This window comes from Eschrichtius robustus, chromosome 1 (assembly GCF_028021215.1).
Source record: "Eschrichtius robustus isolate mEscRob2 chromosome 1, mEscRob2.pri, whole genome shotgun sequence".
Lineage (NCBI taxonomy): Eukaryota > Metazoa > Chordata > Mammalia > Artiodactyla > Eschrichtiidae > Eschrichtius > Eschrichtius robustus.
Genome location: NC_090824.1, coordinates 118,153,083 through 118,177,280, shown reverse-complemented (window position 1 = coordinate 118,177,280; position 24,198 = coordinate 118,153,083). Strand labels below are relative to the sequence as shown.

General features: G+C 39.8%; 1 protein-coding gene across 6 annotated transcripts in view; it reads right to left on the bottom strand.

Moving 5' to 3' along the window:
- The window catches only part of TEX9 (testis expressed 9), a 227,406-nt gene that overhangs the window by 33,225 nt on the left and 169,983 nt on the right, over window positions 1-24,198 (bottom strand). For all 6 annotated transcript variants that reach the window (XM_068552083.1, XM_068552103.1, XM_068552111.1 and 3 more), the window contains one exon: window positions 1,538-1,672. In XM_068552083.1, coding sequence (XP_068408184.1) covers window positions 1,538-1,672 — 135 coding nt within the window. The remainder of the gene's footprint in view (window positions 1-1,537; window positions 1,673-24,198) is intronic.

The following is a 24,198-nucleotide window of genomic DNA, read 5'->3' as shown; positions in this document are numbered from 1 at the left end:
ATAGCACAGGGAGGTCAGCTCGGTGGTTTGTGACCATGTAGAGGGGTGGGATAAGGAGGGTGGGAGGGAGGGAGATGCAAGAAGGAAGAGATATGGGAACATATGTATATGTATAACTGATTCACTTTGTTATAAAGCAGAAACTAACACACCATTGTAAAGCAATTATACTCCAATAAAGATGTTAAAAAAAAAAACAACAACAATAAATGTTGGAGAGGGTGTGGAGAAAAGGGAACCCTCCTACGTCATTGGTGGTAGTGTAAATTGGTACAGCCACTATGGAGAACAGTATGGAGGTTCCTTAAGAAACTAAAAATTGAGGTACTATATGATCCAGCAATCCCACTCCTGGGCACATATCTGGAGAAAATCATATTTCGAAAAGTTACATGCACCCCAATGTTCATTGCAGCACTATTTACAATAGCCAGGACATGGAAGTAACCTAAATGTCCATCAACAGCGGAATGGATAAAGAAGATGTGGTGTGTATATATATATATATATATGTGTACACACACACACACACACACACACACACACACACACACAATGGAATATTACTCAGCCATAAAAAAGAACAATATAGTGCCATTTGCAGCAACATAGATGGACCTAGAGATCATCATAGTGAGTGAAGTAAGTCAAACAGAGAAAGACAAATATCATATGATATTGCTTATATGTGGAATCTAAGAAAAGGGTACAAATGAACTTATCTACAAAACAGAAATAGAGTCACAGATCTAGAAAACAAACATGGTTACCAGAGGGTAAGGGGGGAGGGATAAACTGGAAGATTGGAATTGACATACACACACTACTGTATAGCACAGGGAACTCTACTCAATTCTCTGTAATGGCCTATATGGGAAGAGAATCTAAAAAAGAATGGGTATATATATATGTATAACTGATTCACTTCGCTGTACAGCAGAAACTAACACAACATTGTAAATCAACTACACTCCAATAAAAATTTAAAAAAACAAAAAACAAAAAAACCTGCACATTCTCACGTCTCACCCCAAATCTACTGAATAAGATAATCTGTGGGTGGGACCCAGGAATCTATGTTTAAATAAACCTTCCAGGTGATTCTGATATGTGCTCAAGTTTGAGAACCACTGCCCTGTAAAATAGCCCCTTGCATTATATATTAGAAAATTGAGGTTCAGAGAGGGATAGAACAGGCTTGAGATTCAAAACAGAGTTTTTTCCACCATTTATTTATTCCCAGAGATTAGAAAGGTGTCTGGCATATAAGATGGGCACACAATAAAGATCTGTTGGATGAAAAAAATGAATGAATTCTCCAGAATTGTGCTATCACCCAAGTATGGCACTAGTCCAAGCAATATAATTCTAACTTATTGGAAATGTACATATTGCTAATAAGGGTATTTCTTCTGAAAAGAGGTGTGTTCACCGTGACATCAAGAATTATAATTTAAAAACTATCACTTTTGAGTCTTGCATAAAAGAGAAAGATACCAAAGGTGATCACTACCCAAATTATTCAGTTTTTCCATACCTTGTTATTTTGCTTTAGTTTATTTAACTCCAGTTTATACTTTTCTGCTTCTTCTAGAGCTCTATTCAAGCGAACTTCCATGGCACTTTGACTAGCGGCAGCTTGTTTTTGTAGTCTTCTTTTATTCTCTAATTCCTGTACAGTAAGAGAGATATGTAGAATATTTATAAACATATCATAAGTTCCTTCTATTATTCTGAAACATTTTCCATTTCCATATTCCTTGCTTTCTCCTAAACTGTATACACACACACAGGGCCAGAGACTGAACACTGAGTGACAGAGGTCTCAGGGAATTCTCACTCTGAATTGGTTTTAGGAAAATATATCCTTAAAGATGTAGTCACAAATTAGGCTTCCAAGTTGTTTTTTGTTTGGAATTTTCTGCCTTTTCATTGATCTCAAGAGTCAGTATACATGTCTTCTACATTTACTTTATAAATGACATTTTATAATCATAGTTCTTCTCTTGGGAACCTCCCAAAACACCAATGTAAGACATAAATTCTCTCATAAATACTGTGTTTGTGTAAACCTGATGAAATATATCACTTAAAAAAATATTTGTTAAATACAGAGCATTCTGTTGTACATTAGCCATATAGGAAAATCCCAATTCTGAGCAAAAACAACAGATTCTACGGATATTTTCCATATCTTGGTGTGGGTTTAGACCTGCATTTCTGCAAATATTCTAAGAGTTGCTGTTGCAGAGTCTACAGGCCACACAGGAAGGAACATGAACATATAGGATAAGCTCCAAACTCCATCACAATCTGGTACCATAATCTCATCTTCTCCCACAAATGTTACCTTCAGCTACAAGAGCAGTACTTGCTTGGATCTCACCCAAACAGCCATGATATTTCTTGCCTCCGACCCTTTGCTCATACTCTTCCTTGTGCCCTGATCTCTCCCTACCCCTCATTTTTACCTGGCTAACAACTATTCATCCTTCAAGACTCAGGGCTGTACACTAGGGTTTTACCTTCTCCCAGAAGCCTTCCCGCCCTGTCTTCCTCACTATACTCCCAGGGTGAATTAAGTACCCTTTCTTCAGAGCTTCTATAGCATCTTGATATACGTATATCATAGAACCTGCTTGTGTGCAGCTGAAACTATCCATTTACTTCATTTCCCCCACTATATTGTAAGCTCCTTAAGGATAGAACTACTTTAATTTCTACATTCCCAGCACTTCAGCAGCATATAAAAGGCACTAATGACATGTTTACTGAACTGAATTTATTTTTTAATACTTAACTCACTCTTCTTTGCATGTCTTACAATGCCTGGTACAGAGCATTATACAAAGCAGACACTCTCAGTAAATATCATGGAATTGAAATGATGCAGTTACCAACGTAGTTGTCTGTTTTCTTCTTTTACAATTTTTTCTCCTGGCTGTATCACTATGTTTTATTTGAACACTGATCTCCCTGGCTCTGAGTAATTAAGGGGAAAACAAAACAAAACAAAACACATGCTGCTCTTTATGCAGGTTTCTACACAAATCAAACTGTGCCTGGATACCATCTGCTCTCACCAGCCTTCTTCACAGCTTCGTGGGTGGTAGCTACACTAAGAGCAGCCTGATTTCTCTCACTGTTCACACGGAAGAGGCAGAGACTCTCATTAGCTACCAAGGCACAATTCTTGCTGCCTCATTTCAGCCTCTTCTCATAAGAATGTGGAAATGAATCTTTGCCCTTCTCTTTCCTGCTAGTGACTCTGTAACCTAATTCACAGAAAAACGAAAACCTTTCTTTACCACATGATGTTCCTCTACTGCTGAATCAATATTGCCCCACTTCTTGGGAAAAGTGAAAAAGAAAAAGGATAGTCAGAAGAATAGTAAAGTAGGAAATAAAATTTTCCTATACGAGAAAATCCATTAAGAAAGGGATAATCTTATCAAAAACTTGAAAACACTTCTGTTTTCAATCATACTTAAGTACTTTTTACAAAGTGCAGACAAGATACCAATACTGAGTATTTTTAGGATGAAAACTCTCTCCTAAAGCAAATCTATTATTACCTCCCAAATAAAGAAGTTTACAGGTTGCTGGAGAAAATTTTTATGAAAAATCTCAAATCCTGAATTTCACATTAGTTTTAAAAGAAAAAGCTGGATAGCTTAAAGAAAATCAAGTCTAAGTTTAAAACTCAAATACTAAGAGATCTAAGAAGAAATAATTTGTGATTCTCTCATAATTTTCAAAGCATTCATAAGGTACTGGGACAGTGCAAGAAAGAGGTATGCATCAGTAACAGTACAAAACAAATGTAGCAAATGCTTAAAGAGTAACAAAAACAACCACAGTATTTCTGATGAGGAGAAATCAGATGAGGACAAATAAACGATCAGATAAGGTTCTAGAAACAAGTGGCTGAGGTTCAAAAAGCAATAAATTTGGAATCAAAAAACCTGCCAGCTGTGGTAGATTCAGTTTCTACATCTGAAATTGGGAGTAGTAATATCTATGCCTAATAGGTTTTACTTATTCAACACATTTATCGGGCACTTACTACGTTGCCAGGTACTATTCTACATGATGGGCACATGACAATTAACCAAAGTTCTCCTCTAGTAAAGCTTGCACTCTAGAGGAAGAGACAGATGATAAACACATACATACATACACACTCGTATGTAACATATGACAGTGATAAAGGCTATGAAGAATAAGAAAGGGTGCGAGAACTGAGTAGGGAATTCCCTGGTGGTCCAGTGGTTAGGACTCCGTGCTTCCACTGCTGGGCTTGGTTCGATCCCTAGTCAGGGAACTAAGATCCCACAAGCCGTGCAGTGCAGCACCACCACCCACTCCAAAAAAAAGGAAGAAGGAAAAAAAAAGAGGACAGAGCAATGGGGGAGGGACATAATTATTTAAAATACAGTGGTTAGGGAAAGGCTTCCAAATGAGGGAATGATTCATGTATAGATCTGGAGGAACAAAGAAGACAAAGACCCTGAGGCTGGAATGCATTTAGTATATTCAAAGATCACCTATGTGGTCAGTGTGGCTTCAGCTCAGTGACACAGGCAGTGTTAGGTCTCGAAATTGCAGAAACACCCAGGGTGACCTTAGGCGGACCTTGTAAACCCTACCTCATAGTTTGGATTTTATTCTGAATGACATGGGAAGTCTTTGGAGGGTTTTTAGTCAGTGTGTGTGTGTGTGTGTGTGTGTGTGTGTTATCCTAAGTTTTTTTAAGGATTGCAGTTGACCCAACATGGGTTTCAACTATGTGGGTCCACTTACATGCAGAAATTTTTCAATAGTAAATACTACAGTAATACACGATCCACAGTTGGTTGAATCTGCAGATGTGGAACCACAGGTACATAGGAACTGGGGATACAGAGGGCCGACTATAAATTATATGGGGATTTTAGATTGTTCAGAGGATCGGCGCCCCTAGACCCCAAGCTGTTCAAGGGTCAACTGTACTCTAGATACTGTGGTATTGCTACTGAGTGTAGGAAATCTAGGAGGTCATTAGAATAGTATAAGTGAAACACAGTAGCTTGGGCTTGGGTAGGAGTAATGAGTTTTTGACAAGTAGTTAATTCCATGTATTTTGAAGACAGAATTGGCAGGACTTGTTGATGGATTGGATGATGGTGTGAGGAAAGAAAAGGATCAAGATGACTCTTGGATTTTGGCCTAAATAACTCAATGTTTTTACTGAGAGGGAGAAAAGGAGAAGGTCTGCAGAGAGCAGGGAAGCAAGAGCTCCCCCTTTAGGAGACAGGATGTTTAACATACCAAGTACTGATATCAAGTGGGAAGCAAGATGTTAATAAGAGTCTGGAGCTCAAAGAAAGATCTGAGCAAGAAGTAGAAATGTGAGAGTGATCAACATATTGATGGTACGTAAAACCATGGAAATGAATGAGTGCACCTCAGAATTGGATGTAGACAGAAGAGAGCCAAGGACTGAGCCTTGGACACTCCAACATAGAAAGGTCAGGAAAACAAGGAAGAAAATTACGAGTGTGATGCTCCAGAAGCCAAATCAAGTGTTTCAAGGAGGGAGAAATCAACTATTTCAAATATTGCTGAGATATAAATTACTATGAGGAATAATAACTGACTAGACTTGGCAATGTGGATTACTAGTGACCTTGTTAAGAATGGTTTCAGAGGCAGAGTAGAGACAGAAGCCTAAATGTTGTAGTTTCAAGAGAATGGCAAATGAGGAATAGAAAAATTGAGTAGAGGCAACTATTTTAAGAAGCTTTGCTATAAAGGACAGTAATGATACAGGGCCAGAGGTACATATGAGATCTATGGAGGTTTTAAAATATATATATATTGGAGATCCTATGGCATGTTTGTATGCTAATGCAAATAATTTCATAGATAGAGTAAATTTGATTTTTGCAAGAGAATGGAAAACAGGATAATTGTAGGAGCAAAGTCCTTGAGTAAGACAGACTATGGGATCCAGTGCACAGTGAGGTGATCAGCTTTAGACAGAAGAGATAGTAATCCATGGTAATGATGGGGAAAGAAGAGTAGATGGGTACAAAGGCCAAGAGATTGACGTAAAATTTACTGTTTTCTTAGTAAAATAGGGGGAAGTTGTGAACTGAGAATGGTAATGTTGGAAGAGGTATTGGAAACATGAGGAGAAAAAATAACCTGTTTAATAATCACCTCTGAAAGTGGGAGAGGGGACTACCTTCTCAGAAAGTACGAGAGGAAAATAGCATTACACTTGATATTTGTAAATAAGTTAAAGTAGGACCAATCCACTTGGCTGTGTATTTTTGTCCAGCCATATAGACAAGCAGTATGGGGGAAATTAGGTTGGGTTTTGCCACACACTACATTGGCAGGGAAATTAAGAATATATTCAATGGATAATTAAGTTGTGTACCATGGAACCTAAGCTGGAGAAGAAGGAAATAAAGAATATGGGGGAAGGGGTAGAGCTATGTAATAAAATATATAAAAATGAGAATATACAACTCTTATATGTATATGATAGATATACAATATTAAACAAAGATAAGGTACATTAATATCATGATTTTGCAGGATAAATACAGGCAAAAATGAAAAAAGCTTTCTTTACAATATAAGGAAATGAAGAAGGTGAGAAAATGCTTTTGAAGAGTTTTTACTATGAAAGCAGAAAAGAACAAAGCAGCTTTAGGAAATGACACAGAGATCAATTTTACCTGGAGCAAGATAACAAGAGGGCAGACATTTTTTTTAAAAAGGTGAGTTACTGATGTTAATAAGAGTGTTAATATGACAAATCCATGGTCAAAGAAACTTGTGGAGTGCAGCAATAACTTTAACTGACCAAAAAACAAAACAAAAGTGAGATTAAGTCTTCCGGCCATGAAGAAATAATAAACACGTAACACAAAAATGCACTGTAAACAACTAGAAAAAATGATTAAGATATGTTTAATAACTGTTTAGAAATACTGGAAAACAGTAGGGTTGTGATTCCTGAGAAAAGGGAAACAAATAAGTCCTACAATCACCCCAGCATTCTTCTGGGAGGCAATATCCACATTGAGGCTACAGGGAAGAGAAAATACAAACAGAGCCCAGAGGTCCACTGAGTTGAGGAAACAGAACACAGCTGGAGGAGACAGAGGCAGCTGGGAATTTGTGTGAAGGTTCAAGTAAGAAGGAACTACACTAGGAGAGAGCTTCACGAATCTACACAGGAAATCCCTTGAGTCTGTTAGGCTACATCTAAATACATGAAAATTCAAGAAGGCCAGACAAAGCACAATTAGGGAGCTGTAAATAGAACAATTCCCATAGCTCACACAGGGCAGGAAGACATCTGAGGTCTAACCACCCAGAATGACAATCCTCAGTGATCATCAGGGACATTCGGTGGAGATCCTGAAAGGTCTCTTTAGGGGAAGACTTAAGGGTAGAGCTGAACTATTCCTGAAGGCTGCTCTAGACACACTCTAGCAAAACTTAAAAACAGGTCTCAAAGTGATTAAACTGGCAAATAACTACCTGTCAAAATACAACACTGTCCTCAAAAAGCACACTAAAGAGAAACACTCAACAATATAATATTCACAGTGTCTAGCATCTGGTAAAAAATCACTAACCAAGCCAAGAAGCAGGAAAATGTAACCGATATCCAGGAGAAAAAGAATCAGCCAACAGAAACAAACCCATAAATGAGAAATATAATGGGTACAGTGAACAAGGCTGTCAAAACAGCTATTTTAATTACACATAAATGATTAAAGCAAAACATTAATATAATGAGAAAATAAGCTGAAGCTATAAAGGAGAATCAAATGCAACTTCTATAGATGTATAATATATCAAAATGAACATCTCTCTGCTTAAGAATAGGGGCATACTAGACACTACAAAGAAAAGATCAGTAACCTACTGAAGACATAGCAGTAGAATCTATCCAAATAAAGAACATAAGAAAAAAGGCTGAAAACAGCTCATCAGTAACCTAATATCACTGATATTATCAATGTGAAAATATCAAGTATTCTAACAGAAGTATAATTGGACTCTCAGGTGGGGGAGGGAGATAGGGAGTATAGGAAAAATATTTGAAGAAATAATGACCAAAATTTTCCAAATTTGATGAAAATGATAAACCCACAGATTCAAAAAGCTCAACAAACTTCAGGCAGAATAAATACACTCCCCACACAAAACTGAGAAAGCACATCATTATGAAATTGCTGAAAACCACTAACAAAGAGAATGTCTTAAAAGCAGAGAAAAAAGACACATTACATACAAAAGTAGAAAGAGAAGAATTACTGTGGACTTTTAGTCAGAAACTATACAACACAGAAGACAAAGGGAGGACATCTTTAAACTAACAAAAGAAAACAAAAAGCAGAAACAGTCAATTGACAATTCTATACCTAGTGAAAAATACCCTTCAAAAATTAAGGACTCAAAAACACATGAGTGCATACAAAACTGGTGAAATCTGAATAATGTCTGTGGATTGTACCAATGTCAGTTTCCTGGTTTTAATACTAGACTGTAGTTATGTTAGATGTTACCATTGAGGGAAACTGAAGGATACACAGGACCTCTCTAGAGGTACTATTTTTGCAACTTCATGTGAATTGATAATCATTTCAAAATAAAAAGGTCTTTTTAAGTATGGAAAATACTCTTTTCCAGAGAAACAAAAACAGAGAATTAGTGACTAGCAAACTGGTACCACAAAAATTGAAAGGGTAGTTATATCAAGCAGAAGTATGGAAAACAGATCTAAAGAATGAAGAATACAAGAAATGGCAAATATCTTCATCTCTTCAAAATATAACTGTTTAAAGAAAAAAATATTGTGTGATGTATGACCTTTAAAAATAAAGGTATGACCACAAAAGAAGCAGATGGAGTATGAGAGTGTTATACATGAAACAGTATAACATGATTTGAAGGTAGACTGTGATATGTTAAATATGTATATTGTAAACCTTAAATCTAAGACTAGATACAGCTAATAGTGGAGGGAAAAAATGGAATACTAAAAAATATTCAATTCAAAGGAGGAAAAAGTAACAAAGTTAACAGTTGGGAAAAATAGGAAACAAATAGGAAGATAGTAGGTTTAAATCCAAACATCAAAAACTGCATTAATGTAAATGGACTGAACATTCCAGTAAAAGACAAAGACTGTCAGAGTGGATAGAGAAGCAAAAACCAATTATATGGGTTCTATAACAGACCCATTTTCAGTATAGAGACAGATTAAAAGTAAAAAGATGACAAAAGAGAGTCAAGATGATGGAGGAGTAGGAGGACGTGGAGTTCATCTATACCCACAAATGCATCAAGAATACATTTACAAATGGAAAGATTCTCACAGAGCACCAGCTGAACACTAGCAGAAGAGCTCAGACACCTAAAAGGACAAGAAAGATCCCCACATAACCAGGTAGGATGAAAGAAAGAAGAAGAGAAAAGGAAGAGGAGAGGAAGTGGGACAGGACCTGCGCCCCTGAGAGGGGGGCTGCTGAAGGAAAGAACAGGTTATCACATCCAGGGAAGCCTCCTCACTGGCGAGGAGATCAGATGGGACAGAAGGGGAGCCTTGGGGGCTATCAGAGGAGAGCACAGCAACCGATCTGTGGCAGGAAGGACAGAGTGAGACCTACAGACAGGGTCCATGCCACAGCCCTGCCTGCCTGAGACATGTGTCTACTGGTGTGGACGGGGGTTGGGTGCTGGAATGTGGGGTTTGAAAAGCAAATTTGGGGAGAGGACTGCTGTTGGCTGCGAGGAGGCAGCCTGAGAGGACAGGAGTGAGGAAATCCACAACTGGGAATGCTTGTGGAAGAAGTGCAGACCGCCACAGAAGCAAAGAGCCACTGTTGAGTGACACACAAGGGGCGGGGCCATTTGCAGCCTCTCTCCCCACGTGCCAGCCCCTGCCTCCCCATGCACTAGGAAGGGCCCCCGCTGGGGCTGGCTCTCTTGAGCCTGCAGCCGCCGGATCCCCCGTATGCCCCGTCCCCACCAGGGCTCCAGTGACCCCGGCCGCCACCACCTCCATGCCCCTCCTCACCAGGGCAGACTCGTGTACTCCAGGGCAGCCTCGGAAACAGACCCCTGTGGGTGGCCCACATGCAGAGGTGGGGCTGAAACCACAGCTGAGCCCCAGGGGCCATGCAGCTAAGGAAGAAAAGCTGAAATCTCTCATTACAGCTGGGCAAACCATAAACTGACACCACTGTGACTGACTTTGTAAACTCAGTGGCTATGGAACATCTAAATGGACGACGAGTGCTCCTGCAGCCAAGATGGGTCTACCTTTAGCAGCCGTAGACTATGCAGGCACATACACATGGGGGTTGGGCAGGCCAGAGTCTGAGTTGCCCCCATAGCACCCACAGAGGGTCCAGATCCATGATTACTGCAATCCTGGGACCTGACTTCAGTGGATCTACACTGGTGGCCTGGTGAAAACAACGTCTGAGAGACACCAGGCCAACTGCCGGCATACCCACAGTTAAGGTGGAGCCGAGAGCAGTGCCAACAACGGTGTAATATGACAGCTTGAACAACAGGTGAAAGGTGACATAACAGAGCACACCAAGGTGAATAGCTCCAGAGGGGGAATACTCAGTGGCTTCCCTCCCAATGTGAGTGCTCCAATCCCTTCAACCTCACACCACAGACCAGAAACACAGCTAAGAAACAGATCTGGGGTCTCTAATCCAACAACTATGGAGCAGACCCCACTTCTGACACAGCAGTGACAATCACAGTGCAAAGGGGAGGCTCTGCTCAATATCCAGTGCAGGCTCTGGTCACCATAACATCAGTCACACCTCCTATAAAGGGGACAATGGCCAACATACACTGAGGAGAGGTGGCAGACATCCATACTAAAAACAGCCCTCACACCAAAAAATATTAAACCACGCAGGCTACACAGGGACGTTCCCACATAAAATGGCACTACAAGATAGTCTGAGGGTCTGGCATTTGGCAGAAGAACCGCCCAGAGCATTTGGGCTTCAACACCAGCAGTGCTTGAGCGCAGGAGCTCCACAGGGCTGGGGGAAAAAGAGATTCCACTCTTGGAGGGTGCACACAAGGTCTCACATGCGCTGGGACCCAGCATAAAGCAGTATCTCCAGAGGAACATGGTTACACCTAGCTAGGGGTCTTTGAGGGTCTCCTGGAGGGGCAAAGGTCAACTATAGCTCACTGTGAGGGCAAGGACACTGGCAGCAGAAGCCGCAGGGATACTGATCAGAGTGAGCTCTCCTGAAGGTCCACATTTCGGCGCCATGACCCAGCCCTACCCCACAACCTGCAGGCTCCAGTGCTGGGAAGCCTCAGGCCAAACAACCACCAAGATAGGAACACAGCCCCACCCATCAGAAGAAAGGCTGCCTAAAGTCATACTGAGCTCACAGCCACCTCAAAACACACCCCTTGGGCTTCCCTGGTGTCGCAGTGGTTGAGAATCTGCCTGCCAATGCAGGGGACACGGGTTCGAGCCCTGGTCTGGGAAGATCCCACATGCTGCGGAGCAACTAGGCCCGTGAGCCACAACTACTGAGCCTGCGTGTCTGGAGCCTGTGCTCTGCAACAAGAGAGGCCACGATAGTGAGAGGCCCGCGCACCGCGATGAAGAGTGGCCCCTGCTTGCCGCAACGAGAGAAAGCCCTTGCACAGAAACGAAGACCCAACACAGCCAAAAATAAATAAATAAATAAATAAACAAAACAAAACAAAACAAAAAACACACCCCTTGACACGGTCCTGCACACCAGAGAGAAAAGGTCCAGCTCCACCCATCAAACGGCAGGCACCAGTCCCTCCCACCAGGAAGCTTGCACAAGCCCCTGGGCCAACCTCACCCACCAGAGAGCAGACACCAAAAGCAAGCAGAACTATGATCCTGCAGCCTGTGGAAAGGAGACCCCAAACACAGAAAGTTAGAACATGAAATGACAGAGAAATATGTTGCAAACGAAGGAACAAGATAAAAACCCACAAGAACAACTAAATGAAGAGGAGACAGGCAATCTACCAGAAAAAGAATTCAGAGTAATGATAGTAAGGACGATCCAAAATCTCGGAAAAAGAATGGAGGCACAGATCAAAAATATACAAGAAATGTTTAACAAAGAGCTAGAAGAGTTAAAGAACAAACAGAGATGAACAATACAATAACTGAAATAAAAAATACACAAGAAGGAATCAATAGAATAACTGAGGCAGAAGAACAGATAAGTGACCTGCAAGACAGAATGGTGGAAATCACTGCCACAGAACAAAGAAAAAAGAATGAAAAGAAATGAGGACAGTATCAGAGACCTCAGGGACAATATTAAATGCACCAACATTCACATTATAGGATCCCAGAAGGAGAAGAGAAAGAGAAAGGGTCTGAGAAAATATCTGAAGATATTATAGCTGAAACTTCCCTAACATGAGAATGTAAACACTCATTCAACACCAGGAAGTGCAGATAATCACATACAAGATGAACCCAAGGAGGAACATGCTGAGACACATATTAATCAAACTGACAAAAATTAAAGACAAAGAAAAAATATTGAAAGTAACAAGAGAAAAGCAACATTTAACATACAAGAGAATCCCCATAAGATAACATCTGATTTTTCAGCAGAAACTGTGCAGGTCTGAAGGGAGTGGCACGATATACTTAAAGCGATGAAAGGGAAAAACCTACAACCAAGAATACACTACCCAGCAAGGTTCTCATTCAGATTCGACAGAGAAATCAAAAGCTTTACAGACAAGCAAAAGCTAAGAGAATTCAGCACCACCAAACCAGCTTTACAATAAATGCTAAAGGAACTTCTCTAGGGGGGAAAGAGACCAGCAACTTAAAACAAACTTGTACACATATAGACTGCTATATCAAAACCTCATGGGAACAGCAAACCCAAAACTCCAATAGATACACACGCAAAAAAGGAACAGAAACGTAAACACAACACTAAAGATGGTCATCAAACCACAAGAGAAAAGAACAAAAGAGGAAGGGAAGAAAAAAAGACCTACAAAAACAAACCCACAACAATTAAGAAACTGGCAATAGGAACATACATATCGATAATTACCTTAAATGTAAATGGATTAAATGCTCCAACCAAAAGACACAGACTAGCTGAATGGATACAAAAACAAGACCTGTAAATATGCTGTCTATAAGAGACCCACTTCAACTCTAGGGAAACATATAGACTGAAAGTAAGGGGATGGAAAAAAGATATTCCAAGCAAATGGAAATCAAAAGAAAGCTGAAGTAGCAATACTCATATCAGACAAAATAGACTTTAAATTAAAGACTGTTACAAGAGACAAGGAAGGACACTACATAATGACCAAAGGATCAATCCAGGAAGAAGATATAACAATTGTAAATATCTATGCATTCAACATAGGAGCACCTCAATATACAAGGCAAATGCTAACAGCCTTAGAAGGGGAAATTGACAGTAACACAATCACAGTGGGGGACTTTAACACACCAGTTTTACAAGTGGATAGATCATCCAGACAGAAAATTAATACGGAAAACACAAGCCTTAAGTGACACATTAGACCAGATAGATTTAATTGATATTTATAGGTCATTCCATCCGAAAGCAGCAGAATACACTTTCTTCTCAAGTACACATGGAACATTATCCAGGATAGAGCACATCATGGGCCACAAATCAAGCCTCAGTAAATTTAAGAAAACCGAAATCATATCAAGCATCTTTTCCAACCACAATGCTTTGAGATTAGAAATCAATTAGAGGAAAAAAACTGTAAAAAACACAAACACATGGATGCTAAACAATATGTTACTAAACAACCAATGGATTACTGAAAAAATCAAAAAGGAAATAAAAAATATCTAGAGGCAATGACAACGAAAACACAACAATCCAAAACCTATGGGACACAGAAAAAGCAGTTCTAAGAGGGAAGTTTATCACAATACAATCCTACCTCAGGAAGCAAGAAAAATCTCAAATAAACAACCTAACGTTACACCTAAAGCAACTAGAGAAAGAAGAACAAACAAAACCTAAAGTTAGTAAAAGGAAAATCAGAAAGATCAGAGCAGAAATCAGTGAAGTAGAAAGGAAAAAAAAATAGCAAAGATCAATGAAACTAAAAGCTGGTTCTTTGAGAAGATAAACAAAATTGATAAACCTTTAGCCAGACTCATTAAGAAAAAAAGGGAGAGGACCCAAATCAAAAAAATTAGAATAAAAAAGAAGTTACAGGGCTTCCCTGGTGGCGCAGTGGTTGAGAATCTGCCTGCCAATGCAGCGGACACGGTTTCGAGCCCTGGTCTGGGAAGATCCCACATGCCGCAGAGCAACTAGGCCTGTGAGCCACAACTACTGAGCCTGCGCGTCTGGAGCCTGTGCTCCACAACAAGAGAGGCCACGATAGTGAGAGGCCCGCGCACTGTGATGAAGAGTGGCCCCCGCTTGCCGCAACTGGAGAAAGCCCTCGCACAGAAATGAAGACCCAACACAGCCAAAAATAAATAAATAAATAAATAATTAAAAAAAAAAAAAAGAATAGCTCTGGAAAAAAATGTGCTATTAAAAAAAAAAAAAAGACGTTACAACGGACACGATAGAAATACAAAGGATCACCAGAGACTACTACAAGCAACTATATGCCAATAAAATGGACAACCTAGAAGAAATGGACAAATTCTTAGAAGGTACAACCTTCCAAGACTGAACCTGGAAGAAATAGAAAATATAAACAAATCAATCACAAGTACTGAAATTGAAACTGTGATTAAAAATCTTCCAACAAACAAAAGTCCAGGACCAGATGGCTTCACAGGCGAACTCTATCAAACATTTAGAGAAGAGTTAACACCTATCCTTCTGTAACTCTTCCAAAAAATGGCAGAGGAAGAAACACTCTCAAGCTCATTCTACAAGGCCACCATCACCCTGATACCAAAAACAGACAAAGATACCACCAAAAAAGAAAAGTATAGGCCAATATCAGTGATGAACATAGACGTGAAAATCCTCAACAAAATACTAGCAAACCAAATCCAACAACACATTAAAAAGATCATACACCATGATCAAGTGGGATTTATTCCAGGGATGCAAGGATTCGTCAGCATATGTAAATCAATCAATGTGATATACCACGTTAACAAACTGAAGAATAAAAACAATATGATCATCTCAATAGATGCAGAAAAAGCTTTTGACAAAATTCAACACACATTTATGATAAAAACTCTCCAGAAAGTGGGCACAGAGGGAACCTACCTCAACATAATAAAGGCCGTATATGACAAAGCCACGCAAACATCATTCTTAACAGTGAAAATCTGAAAGCATTTCCTCTAAGATCAGGAACAAGAAAAGGATGTCCACTCTCACCACTTTTATTCAACAAGATCAGGAACAAGACAAGGATGTCCACTTTCAACCACTTTTATTCCAATTTTGGAAGTCCTAGCCATGGCAATCAGAGAAGAAGAAGAAATAAAAGGAATACAAATTGGAAAAGAAGAAGTAAAACTGTCATTGTTTGCAGATGACATGATATTATACATAGAAAATCCTAAAGATGCTACCAGAAAACTACTAGAGCTCATCAATGAATTCGGTAAAGTTGCAGGATACAAAATTAATACACAGAAATCTCTTGCACTTCTATACACTAACAACGAAATTTCAGAAAGAGAAATTAAAGAAAAAAATCCCATTTACCACGGCATCCAAAAGAATAAAATACCTAGGAATAAACCTACCTAAGGAGGCAAAAGACCTGTACTCTGAAAACTATAAGATACTGATGAAAGAAATCAAAGGTAACACAAACAGATGGAGAGATATACCATGCTCTTGGATTGGAAGAATCAACATTGTCATTGATTCTTTACAGAGCATTTTTTACAGAATGAGAACAAATAATTTTACAATTTGTACGGAAACACAAAAGACACCGAATAGCCAAAGCAATGTTGAAAAAGGGAAACGGGGCTGTAGGAAACAGGCTCCCTGACTTGAGACTATACTACAAAGCCACACTAATCAAAACAGTATGGTACTAGCACAAAAACAGGAATATAGATCTAGGGACCATTGTTGTGTTCCTGGGAACACCCCATGGAGAGCGTTGGCCTAAGGAGTACCCTTGGGTTGAGCAACAGGTTGTGGGAACTTGTCCAACAGATCAAGGTCAGTGCACAAAAGCATCGTTTATCCATGACATGATGGAGATAAGCGAGTGAGTCTGCAGACTGATGTCTCCAACTATGGGTGAATGGATTGCTCTGGGTTGGGTACTTTCACCTGCATTTACCTGGTCTGAGTTGTATCAAGAGACCAAGTTCTAGTTTCTTCCTAAGAATGGTAGGTCAGGACAGGTTGTTTTTCTAGATAATAGATCCTCTTTTCTTCTTTGGGGACCCAACCCTTAGCCACTCTCAGTCCATGTGACTTGGAGGGATGGACTTCATTTCCCACCCACCTCTGTTCCCATGTCCAGAGCTCAACACCCGACCAAAGCTCGTCCAGTGCTGAGTCCGCAGAGCTAAAGTAACTGGTTTGGGCACAAACTAATGGGAATCAACCTCAAGACTCCTGCTGGAGATGTGGGGAAGCAGGGGCTCTCTTTGCTGGGGTTGTGACAGAAAGTCCAGAGATAAACCCACGCATCTATGGTCTCCTAATCTATAACAAAGGAGGCAAGAATATACAATGGACGAAAGACAGTCTCTTCAATAAGTGGTGCTGGGAAAACTGGACAGCTACATGTAAAAGAATGAAATTAGAACATTCTCTAACACCATATACAAAAATAAACTCAAAATGGATTAAAGATCTAAATGTAAGACTGGATACTATAAAACCCTTAGAGGAAAACATAGGAAGAACACCCTTTGACATAAATCATAGCAAGATCTTTTTTGATTCACCTCCTAGAGTAATGAAAATAAAACCAAAAATAAACAAATGGGACCTAATTAAACTTAAAAGCTTTTGCACAGCAAAGGAAACCATAAACAAAATGAAAAGACAACCCACAGAATGGGAGAAAATAGATGCAAATGAAGTGATGGACAAGGAATTAATCTCCAAAATAAACAAAGAGCCCATGCAGCTCATTATCAAAAAAACAAACAACCCAATCAGAAAATGGGCAGATCTAAACAGACATTTCACCAAGGAAGACATACAGATGGCCAAGAGGTACATGAAAAGATCCTCAACATCACTAATTATTAGAGAAATGCAAATCAAAAATACAGTGAGGTATCACTTCACATCAGCCAGTATGGCCATCAACAAAAAATGTACAAAAATAAATGCTGGGGAGGGTATGGTGAAAAGGGAACCCTCCTACACTGTTGGTGGGAAGGTAAATTAGTACATCCACTATGGAGAACAGTATGGAGGTTCCTTAAAAAATTAAAAATAGAGTTACCATATGATCTAGCAATCCCACTCTTGAGCATATATCCAGAGAAAACCATAATTTGAAAAGATATACATGTACCCCAGTGTTCACTGCAGCACCATTTACAGCAGCCAGCACATGGCTGTCTGTCAAAGGAGGAATGGATAAAAAAGATGTAATACACATATACAATGGAATATTACTCAGCCATAAGAAAGAACGAAATAATGCCATTTGCAGCAACATGGATGGGCCTGGAGATTGTCATACGAGTGAAGTAAGTCAGACAGAGAAAGACAAATATCATATGATATCGCTTACATATGGAATCTAAAAAAATGGTACAAATGAACCTATTTACAAAACAGAAATAGAGTCACAGATGTAGAAAACAAACTTATGGTTACCAGGCGGGAGAGGGGGCAGGACGAATAAACTGGGAGATTGGGATTGACATATACACACTAATATACATAAAATAGATAAGTAAGAAGAACCTACCATATAGCCCAGGGAATTCTACTCAATACTTTGTAATGACCTACATGGAATAGAATCTAAAAAAGAATGGATTTATGTATATGTATAACTGATTCACTTTGCTGTACAGTAGAAACTAACACAACATTGTAAATCAACTATAATCCACTAAAAATTAATTTTAAAAAAAGATATACCACACATACACTAAGAACAAAACTGCAATTACTACACTAATGTTAGACAAAGTAGAATTTGGAACAAAGAGTATTATCAGAGATTTTTAAAAATAGTGTTTCACCATAAACGAGACAAAAAGACAAGCCTCAGAAGGGAGAAAATATTTGCAAATGAAGCAACTGACAAAGGATTAATCTCCAAAATTTGCAAGCAGCTCATGCGGCTCAATATCAAAAAAACAAACAACCCAATCCAAAAATGGCCAGAAGACCTAAATCGACATTTCTCCAAAGAAGATATACAGATTGCCAACAAGCACATGAAAGAATGCTCAACATCACTAATCATTAGAGAAATGCAAATCAAAACTACAATGAGGTATCACCTCACACCAGTTAGAATGGCCATCATCAAAAATTTTTATCTACAAGCAATAAATGCTGGAGAGGGTGTGGAGAAAAGGGACCCCTCCTGCACTGTTGGTGGGAATGTAAATTGATACAGCCACTATGGAGAACAGTATGGAGGTTCCTTAAAAACTAAAAACAGAACTACCATATGACCCAGCAATCCCACTACTGGGCATATACCCTGAGAAAACCATAATTCAAAAAGAGTTCATGTACCACAATGTTCATTGCAGCACTATTTACAATAGCCAGGACATGGAAGCAACCTAAGTGTCCATCGACAGATGAATGGATAAAGAAGATGTGGCATACATATACAATAGAATATTACTCAGCCATAAAAGGAAATGAAATTGAGTTATTTGTAGTGAGGTGGATGGACCTAGAGTCTGTCATACAGAGTGAAGTAACCATATGCTAACACGTATATATGGAATCTAAACAAACAAACAAACAAAAAAAAGGTTCTGATGAACCTAGGGGCAGGACAGAAATAAAGACGCAGACGTAGAGAATGGACTTGAGGACATGGGGAGGGGGAAGGGTAAGCTGGGATGAAGTGTGAGAGTAGCACTGACATATATACACTACCAACTACCAAATGTAAAAGAGATAGCTAGTGGGAAGCAGCTGCATAGCACAGGGAGATCAGCTCAGTGCTTTGTGACCACCTAGAGGGGTGGGATGGGGGGGTGGGAGGGAGACGCAAGAGGGAGGGGATATGGGGATATATGTATACGTATAGCTGATTCACTTTGTTATACGGCAGAAACTAACACAACATTGTAAAGCAATTATACTCCAATAAAGATGTTAAATAAAAAAAAAGAAATATCAGGAAGGAAATTAGAAAATACTCTGAACTTAATGGAAATAAAAAGACAGTCTCAAATTCTGTGGGACGCAGATAAAGCAGCACTTAGAAGAAAATTTATAGCTTTAAATGCTTATGTGAGAAAAGAAGTAGAAAATCAATTATCTAAACTTCTGCTTTAAGAATCCTGAAAAATAAGAGCAAATTAGGCCCAAATAAGTATGAAGGAAATGCTAAAGATGAGGTTAGAAATCAATAAACAGAAAACTGACAAACAGTACAGAAAAACTAACGAAGTCAAATGCTGAATCATTGAAATGTTCAATGAAATTGATAAGTATGTAACTAGACTGATTAAGAATAAAACAGAGAAGAGGCAAATTATTAATATCAAGACTGAAATGGGGTCATTATCACAGATATTAAAAATATAAATAAAAATATAATAAATGAATATTATGGTCAAATTTATGCCAATAAATTTGACTACTTAGATGAGTTGGAAAAATTTCTTGAAAAACATAAATTACCAAAACTGATTCAAAAAGTAATGGAAAATCCAAATAGACTTATATACACTAATAAAATTCATGGGCAAAGGCTTCTCAAATAGGATGAAAAGAGCACAAAACCACACACTGTGTGGTTTTGAAAGACACTGTTAAGAAAATTTAAAAGCCAGTTCAGATTGGGAGAAACTATTCACAATGCATATTCTTTCTAGCAAAGAAACTATATAAGGAAGCATAAAGAACTCTTACTACAACCCAATGTTTTTAAATTAGGCAAAAAATTTGAACATACACATAACAAAAGAAGATATATGAACAGCCAATAAGCATATGAAAACATGCTCGAGATCAATAGTTATCAAGGAAATACAAGTAAGCTTATACTGAGATACTACTTCTACCCCTCTAGAGTGGCTAATACTAAAAAGACTGACAATATCAAGTGTTAAGTGAGGATATAAAGTAACTGGAACTCTCATACATTGCTACGGGGAATGAAAAATGGTACAATCACTTTAGAACACAGTTTGACAGTTTCTTAAAAAGTTAAACATATACTCTCCATAATACTCAGAAGTTCTACTACTAGGTATTTAATCAACATCATGAATGATACTGAATGTGTCTACACAAAAACATGTATCTACACAAAAACTTGCACATGAAAATTCATAGTGGCTTTATTTTTTATAGTCCAAAGCTGGAAACAACTCAAATTCCCATCAACTGGTGAACAGATGAAATGTGTAAATCCATAAATAAATACCACTCAGCAATACAAGGGAATGAATCACAAAACAAGCAACAACACTGATGAATGTCAACAACATTATGCTGAAGAAGACAGATGCAAAGAAGTACATACTTAGGATTCCATCTATATGAAATTTTATAACAAGAAAAACAAATCTGTAGTAAAAGAGTGCAAATCAGTGGCTGCCTGGGGCTATGATTAGAGATTGGGGATTTATGGGGTAGAGACACAAAGGAAATTTGGGGGAGTGATAGAAATTTTATCTTGATCATGGTGGTGGTTACAAGGATGTATTAATTTGTTAAAACTCAATGAACTGTACAATTAAGACAAGTATATTGTGTTGTATTTAAGTTATTACTCAGTAAAGTTGATTTGTAAACAGAGATCAGTAATAGAAAAATAAAATCCAAAGCTGGAGTAAAATGTTTTCTGTTTTTATATTTTAAAAATGACTCCATCTGTTAGAATCAGCAGCTAAAATAAGTTAATATACATAACAATGTTTTAATAGTTGGTTTTTGCAGGTTTACAGAAGCAGCTCCTTAAGCTCTGTTTTGCATTTCTGTGAACTGTACACTAGACTTGTTTCTAGAGATATAAAAAATGAATTAGCAAGAAGGATTCAATCTTGAGTTTCACATAATCCAGGAGAGTTATGTTATGCCTCTCTGGCTGGTAGGTAGATAGGAATTCAAGCTGAGAAGCTCAGAGCCAGTGCAAATTTTCATAAAAATCTTCAGCTAGCCAATGTATCATAATGTCTTAGTACATTCACCGTGAACTAAAAGTTTCAAATATTAACTCTAAATAACGAGATTTTAGAACAGCTGTGTGTTTAAGTCTATTTAATTCTGGGGAGTTGGAGAAAGAGTCTACGTGATTTATAGAGTCAGATAAACATAGTTTGAATCCTGCTCTGCCATTCCTGTTTGACCTTAGGCAATTTGCTTATCCTCTCAGACTCAGTTTCCCTTTTGTAAAATGTGTTTTACCTGGCAGGTAACACTCAAAAAATGTTAGTTCCTTTTCTGCCCAAATAAAAGTAGAGTTATAATCAATGTGGTCTTTTGAGAATATTAATCTTTTGACAGGGTACAGGATACCGTGGATAAGAAAAAGAGAAAGGAGGTAGAGAAGATGGCGGAAGAGTAAGACGCGGAGATCACCTTCCTTCCCACAGATACATTAGAAATACATCTACACGTGGAACTGCTCCTACAGAACACCCACTGAACGCTGGCAGAAAACGTCAGACCTCCCAAAAGGCAAGAAACTCCCCATGTACTTGGGTAGGGCAAAAGAAAAAAGAAATAACAGAGACAAAAGAATAGGGATGGGACCTGCACCAGTGGGAGGGAGCCGTGAAGGAGGAAAGGTTTCCATGCACTAGGAAGCCCCTTCGTGGGCGGAGACTGCGGGTAGCAGAGGGGGGAAGCTTCAGAGCCACGGAGGAGAGCGCAGCCACAGGGGTGCGGAGGGCAAAGCGGAGAGACTCCCACACAGAGGCTTGGCACCAAGCAGCACTCACCAGCCTGAGAGGATTGTCTGCTCCCCCACCGGGGCGGGCGGGGCTGGGAGCTGAGGCTCGGGCTTTGGTCGGATCGCAGGGAGAGGACTGGGGCTGGCGGCGTGAACACAGCCTGAAGGGGTTGGCTCACCACAGCTGGCTGGGAGGGAGACCGGGAAAAAGTCTGGACCTGCCGAAGAGGCAAGAGACTTTTTCTTGCCTCTTTGTTTCATGGCGCGCAAGGAGAGGGGATTCAGAGCGCCGCCTAAACGAACTCCAAGAGACGGGCATGAGCCACGGCGATCAGCGCGGGCCCCAGAGATAGGCGTGAGACGCCAAGGCTTCTGCTGCCGCCACCATAAAGCCTGTGTGCGAGCACAGGTCACTCTCCACACCGCCCCTCCCGGGAGCCGGTGCAGCCCGCCACTGCCAGGGTCCCGTGATCCGGGGACAACTTTCCCGGGAGAACACACGGCGCGCCTCAGCCTGGTGCAACATCACGCAGGCCTCTGCTGCTGCAGGCTCGCCCCGCCTCCTCCGTACCCCTCCCTCCCCCCGGCCTGAGTGAGCCAGAGCCTCCGAAGCAGCTGCTCCTTTAACCCCGTCCTGTCTGGGCGGGGAACAGACACCCTCAGGCGACCTACACGCAGAGGCGGGTCCAAATCCAAAGCTGAACCCCAGGAGCTGTGCGAACAAAGAAGAGAAAGGGAAATCTCTCCCAGCAGCCTCAGAAGCAGCGGATTAAAACTCCACAAACAACTTGATGTGCCTGCATCTGTTGAATACCTGAATAGACAACGAATCATCCCAAATTCAGGAGGTGGACTTTGGGAGCAGGATATATTAATTTTTCCCCTTTTCCTTTTTTTCTGAGTGTATATGTATATGCTTCTGGGTGAGATTTTGTCTGTATAGCTTTGCTTTATAATAGCTTTATTTTACTTCACTATATTATAGCCTCTTTCTTTCTTTCTTTCTATTTTTTCTCCCTTTTACTCTGAGCCGTGTGGATGAAAGGCTCTTGGTGCTCCAGCCAGGCATCAGGGCTGTGCCTCTGAGGTGGGAGAGCCAACTTCAGGACACTGGTCCACAAGAGACCTCCCAGCTCCACATAATACCAAACGGCAAAAATCTCTCAGAGATCTCCATCTCAACATCAAGACCCAGCTTCACTCAACGACCAGCAAGCTACAGTGTAGACACCCTATGCCAAACAACTAGCAAGACAGGAACACAGCCCCATCCATTAGCAGAGAGGCTGCCTAAAATCATAATAAGGCCACAGACACCCCAAAATACACCACCAGACGTGGACATGCCCACCAGAAAGACAAGATCCAGCCTCATCCACCAGAACACAGGCACTAGTTCCCTCCACCAGGAAGCCTACACAACCCACTGAACCAACCTTAGCCACTGGGGACAGATACCAAAAACAACGGGAACTACGAACCTGCAGCCTGTGAAAAGGGGACCCCAAACACAGTAAGATAAGCAAAATGAGAAGACAGAAAAACACACAGCAGATGAAGGAGCAGGGTCAAAACACACCAGACCTAACAAATGAAGAGGAAATAGGTAGTCTACCTGAAAAAGAATTCAGAATAATGATAGTAAGGATGATCCAAAATCTTGGAAATAGAATAGACAAAATGCAAGAAACATTTAACAAGGACGTAGAAGAACTAAAGAGGAAGCAATCAATGATGAAAAACACAATAAATGAAATTTAAAATACTCTAGATGGGATCAATAGCAGAATAACTGAGGCAGAAGAACGGATAAGTGACCTGGAAGATAAAATGGTGGAAATAACTAGTGCAGAGCAGGATAAAGAAAAAAGAATGAAAAGAACTGAGGACAGTCTCAGAGACCTCTTGGACAACATTAAATGCACCAACATTCGAATTATAGGGGTCCCAGAAGAAGAAGAGAAAAAGAAAGGGACTGAGAAAATATTTGAAGAGATTATAGTTGAAAACTTCCCTAATATGGGAAAGGAAATAGTTAATCAAGTCCTGGAAGCACAGAGAGTCCCATACAGGATAAATCCAAGGAGAAACACGCCAAGACACATATTA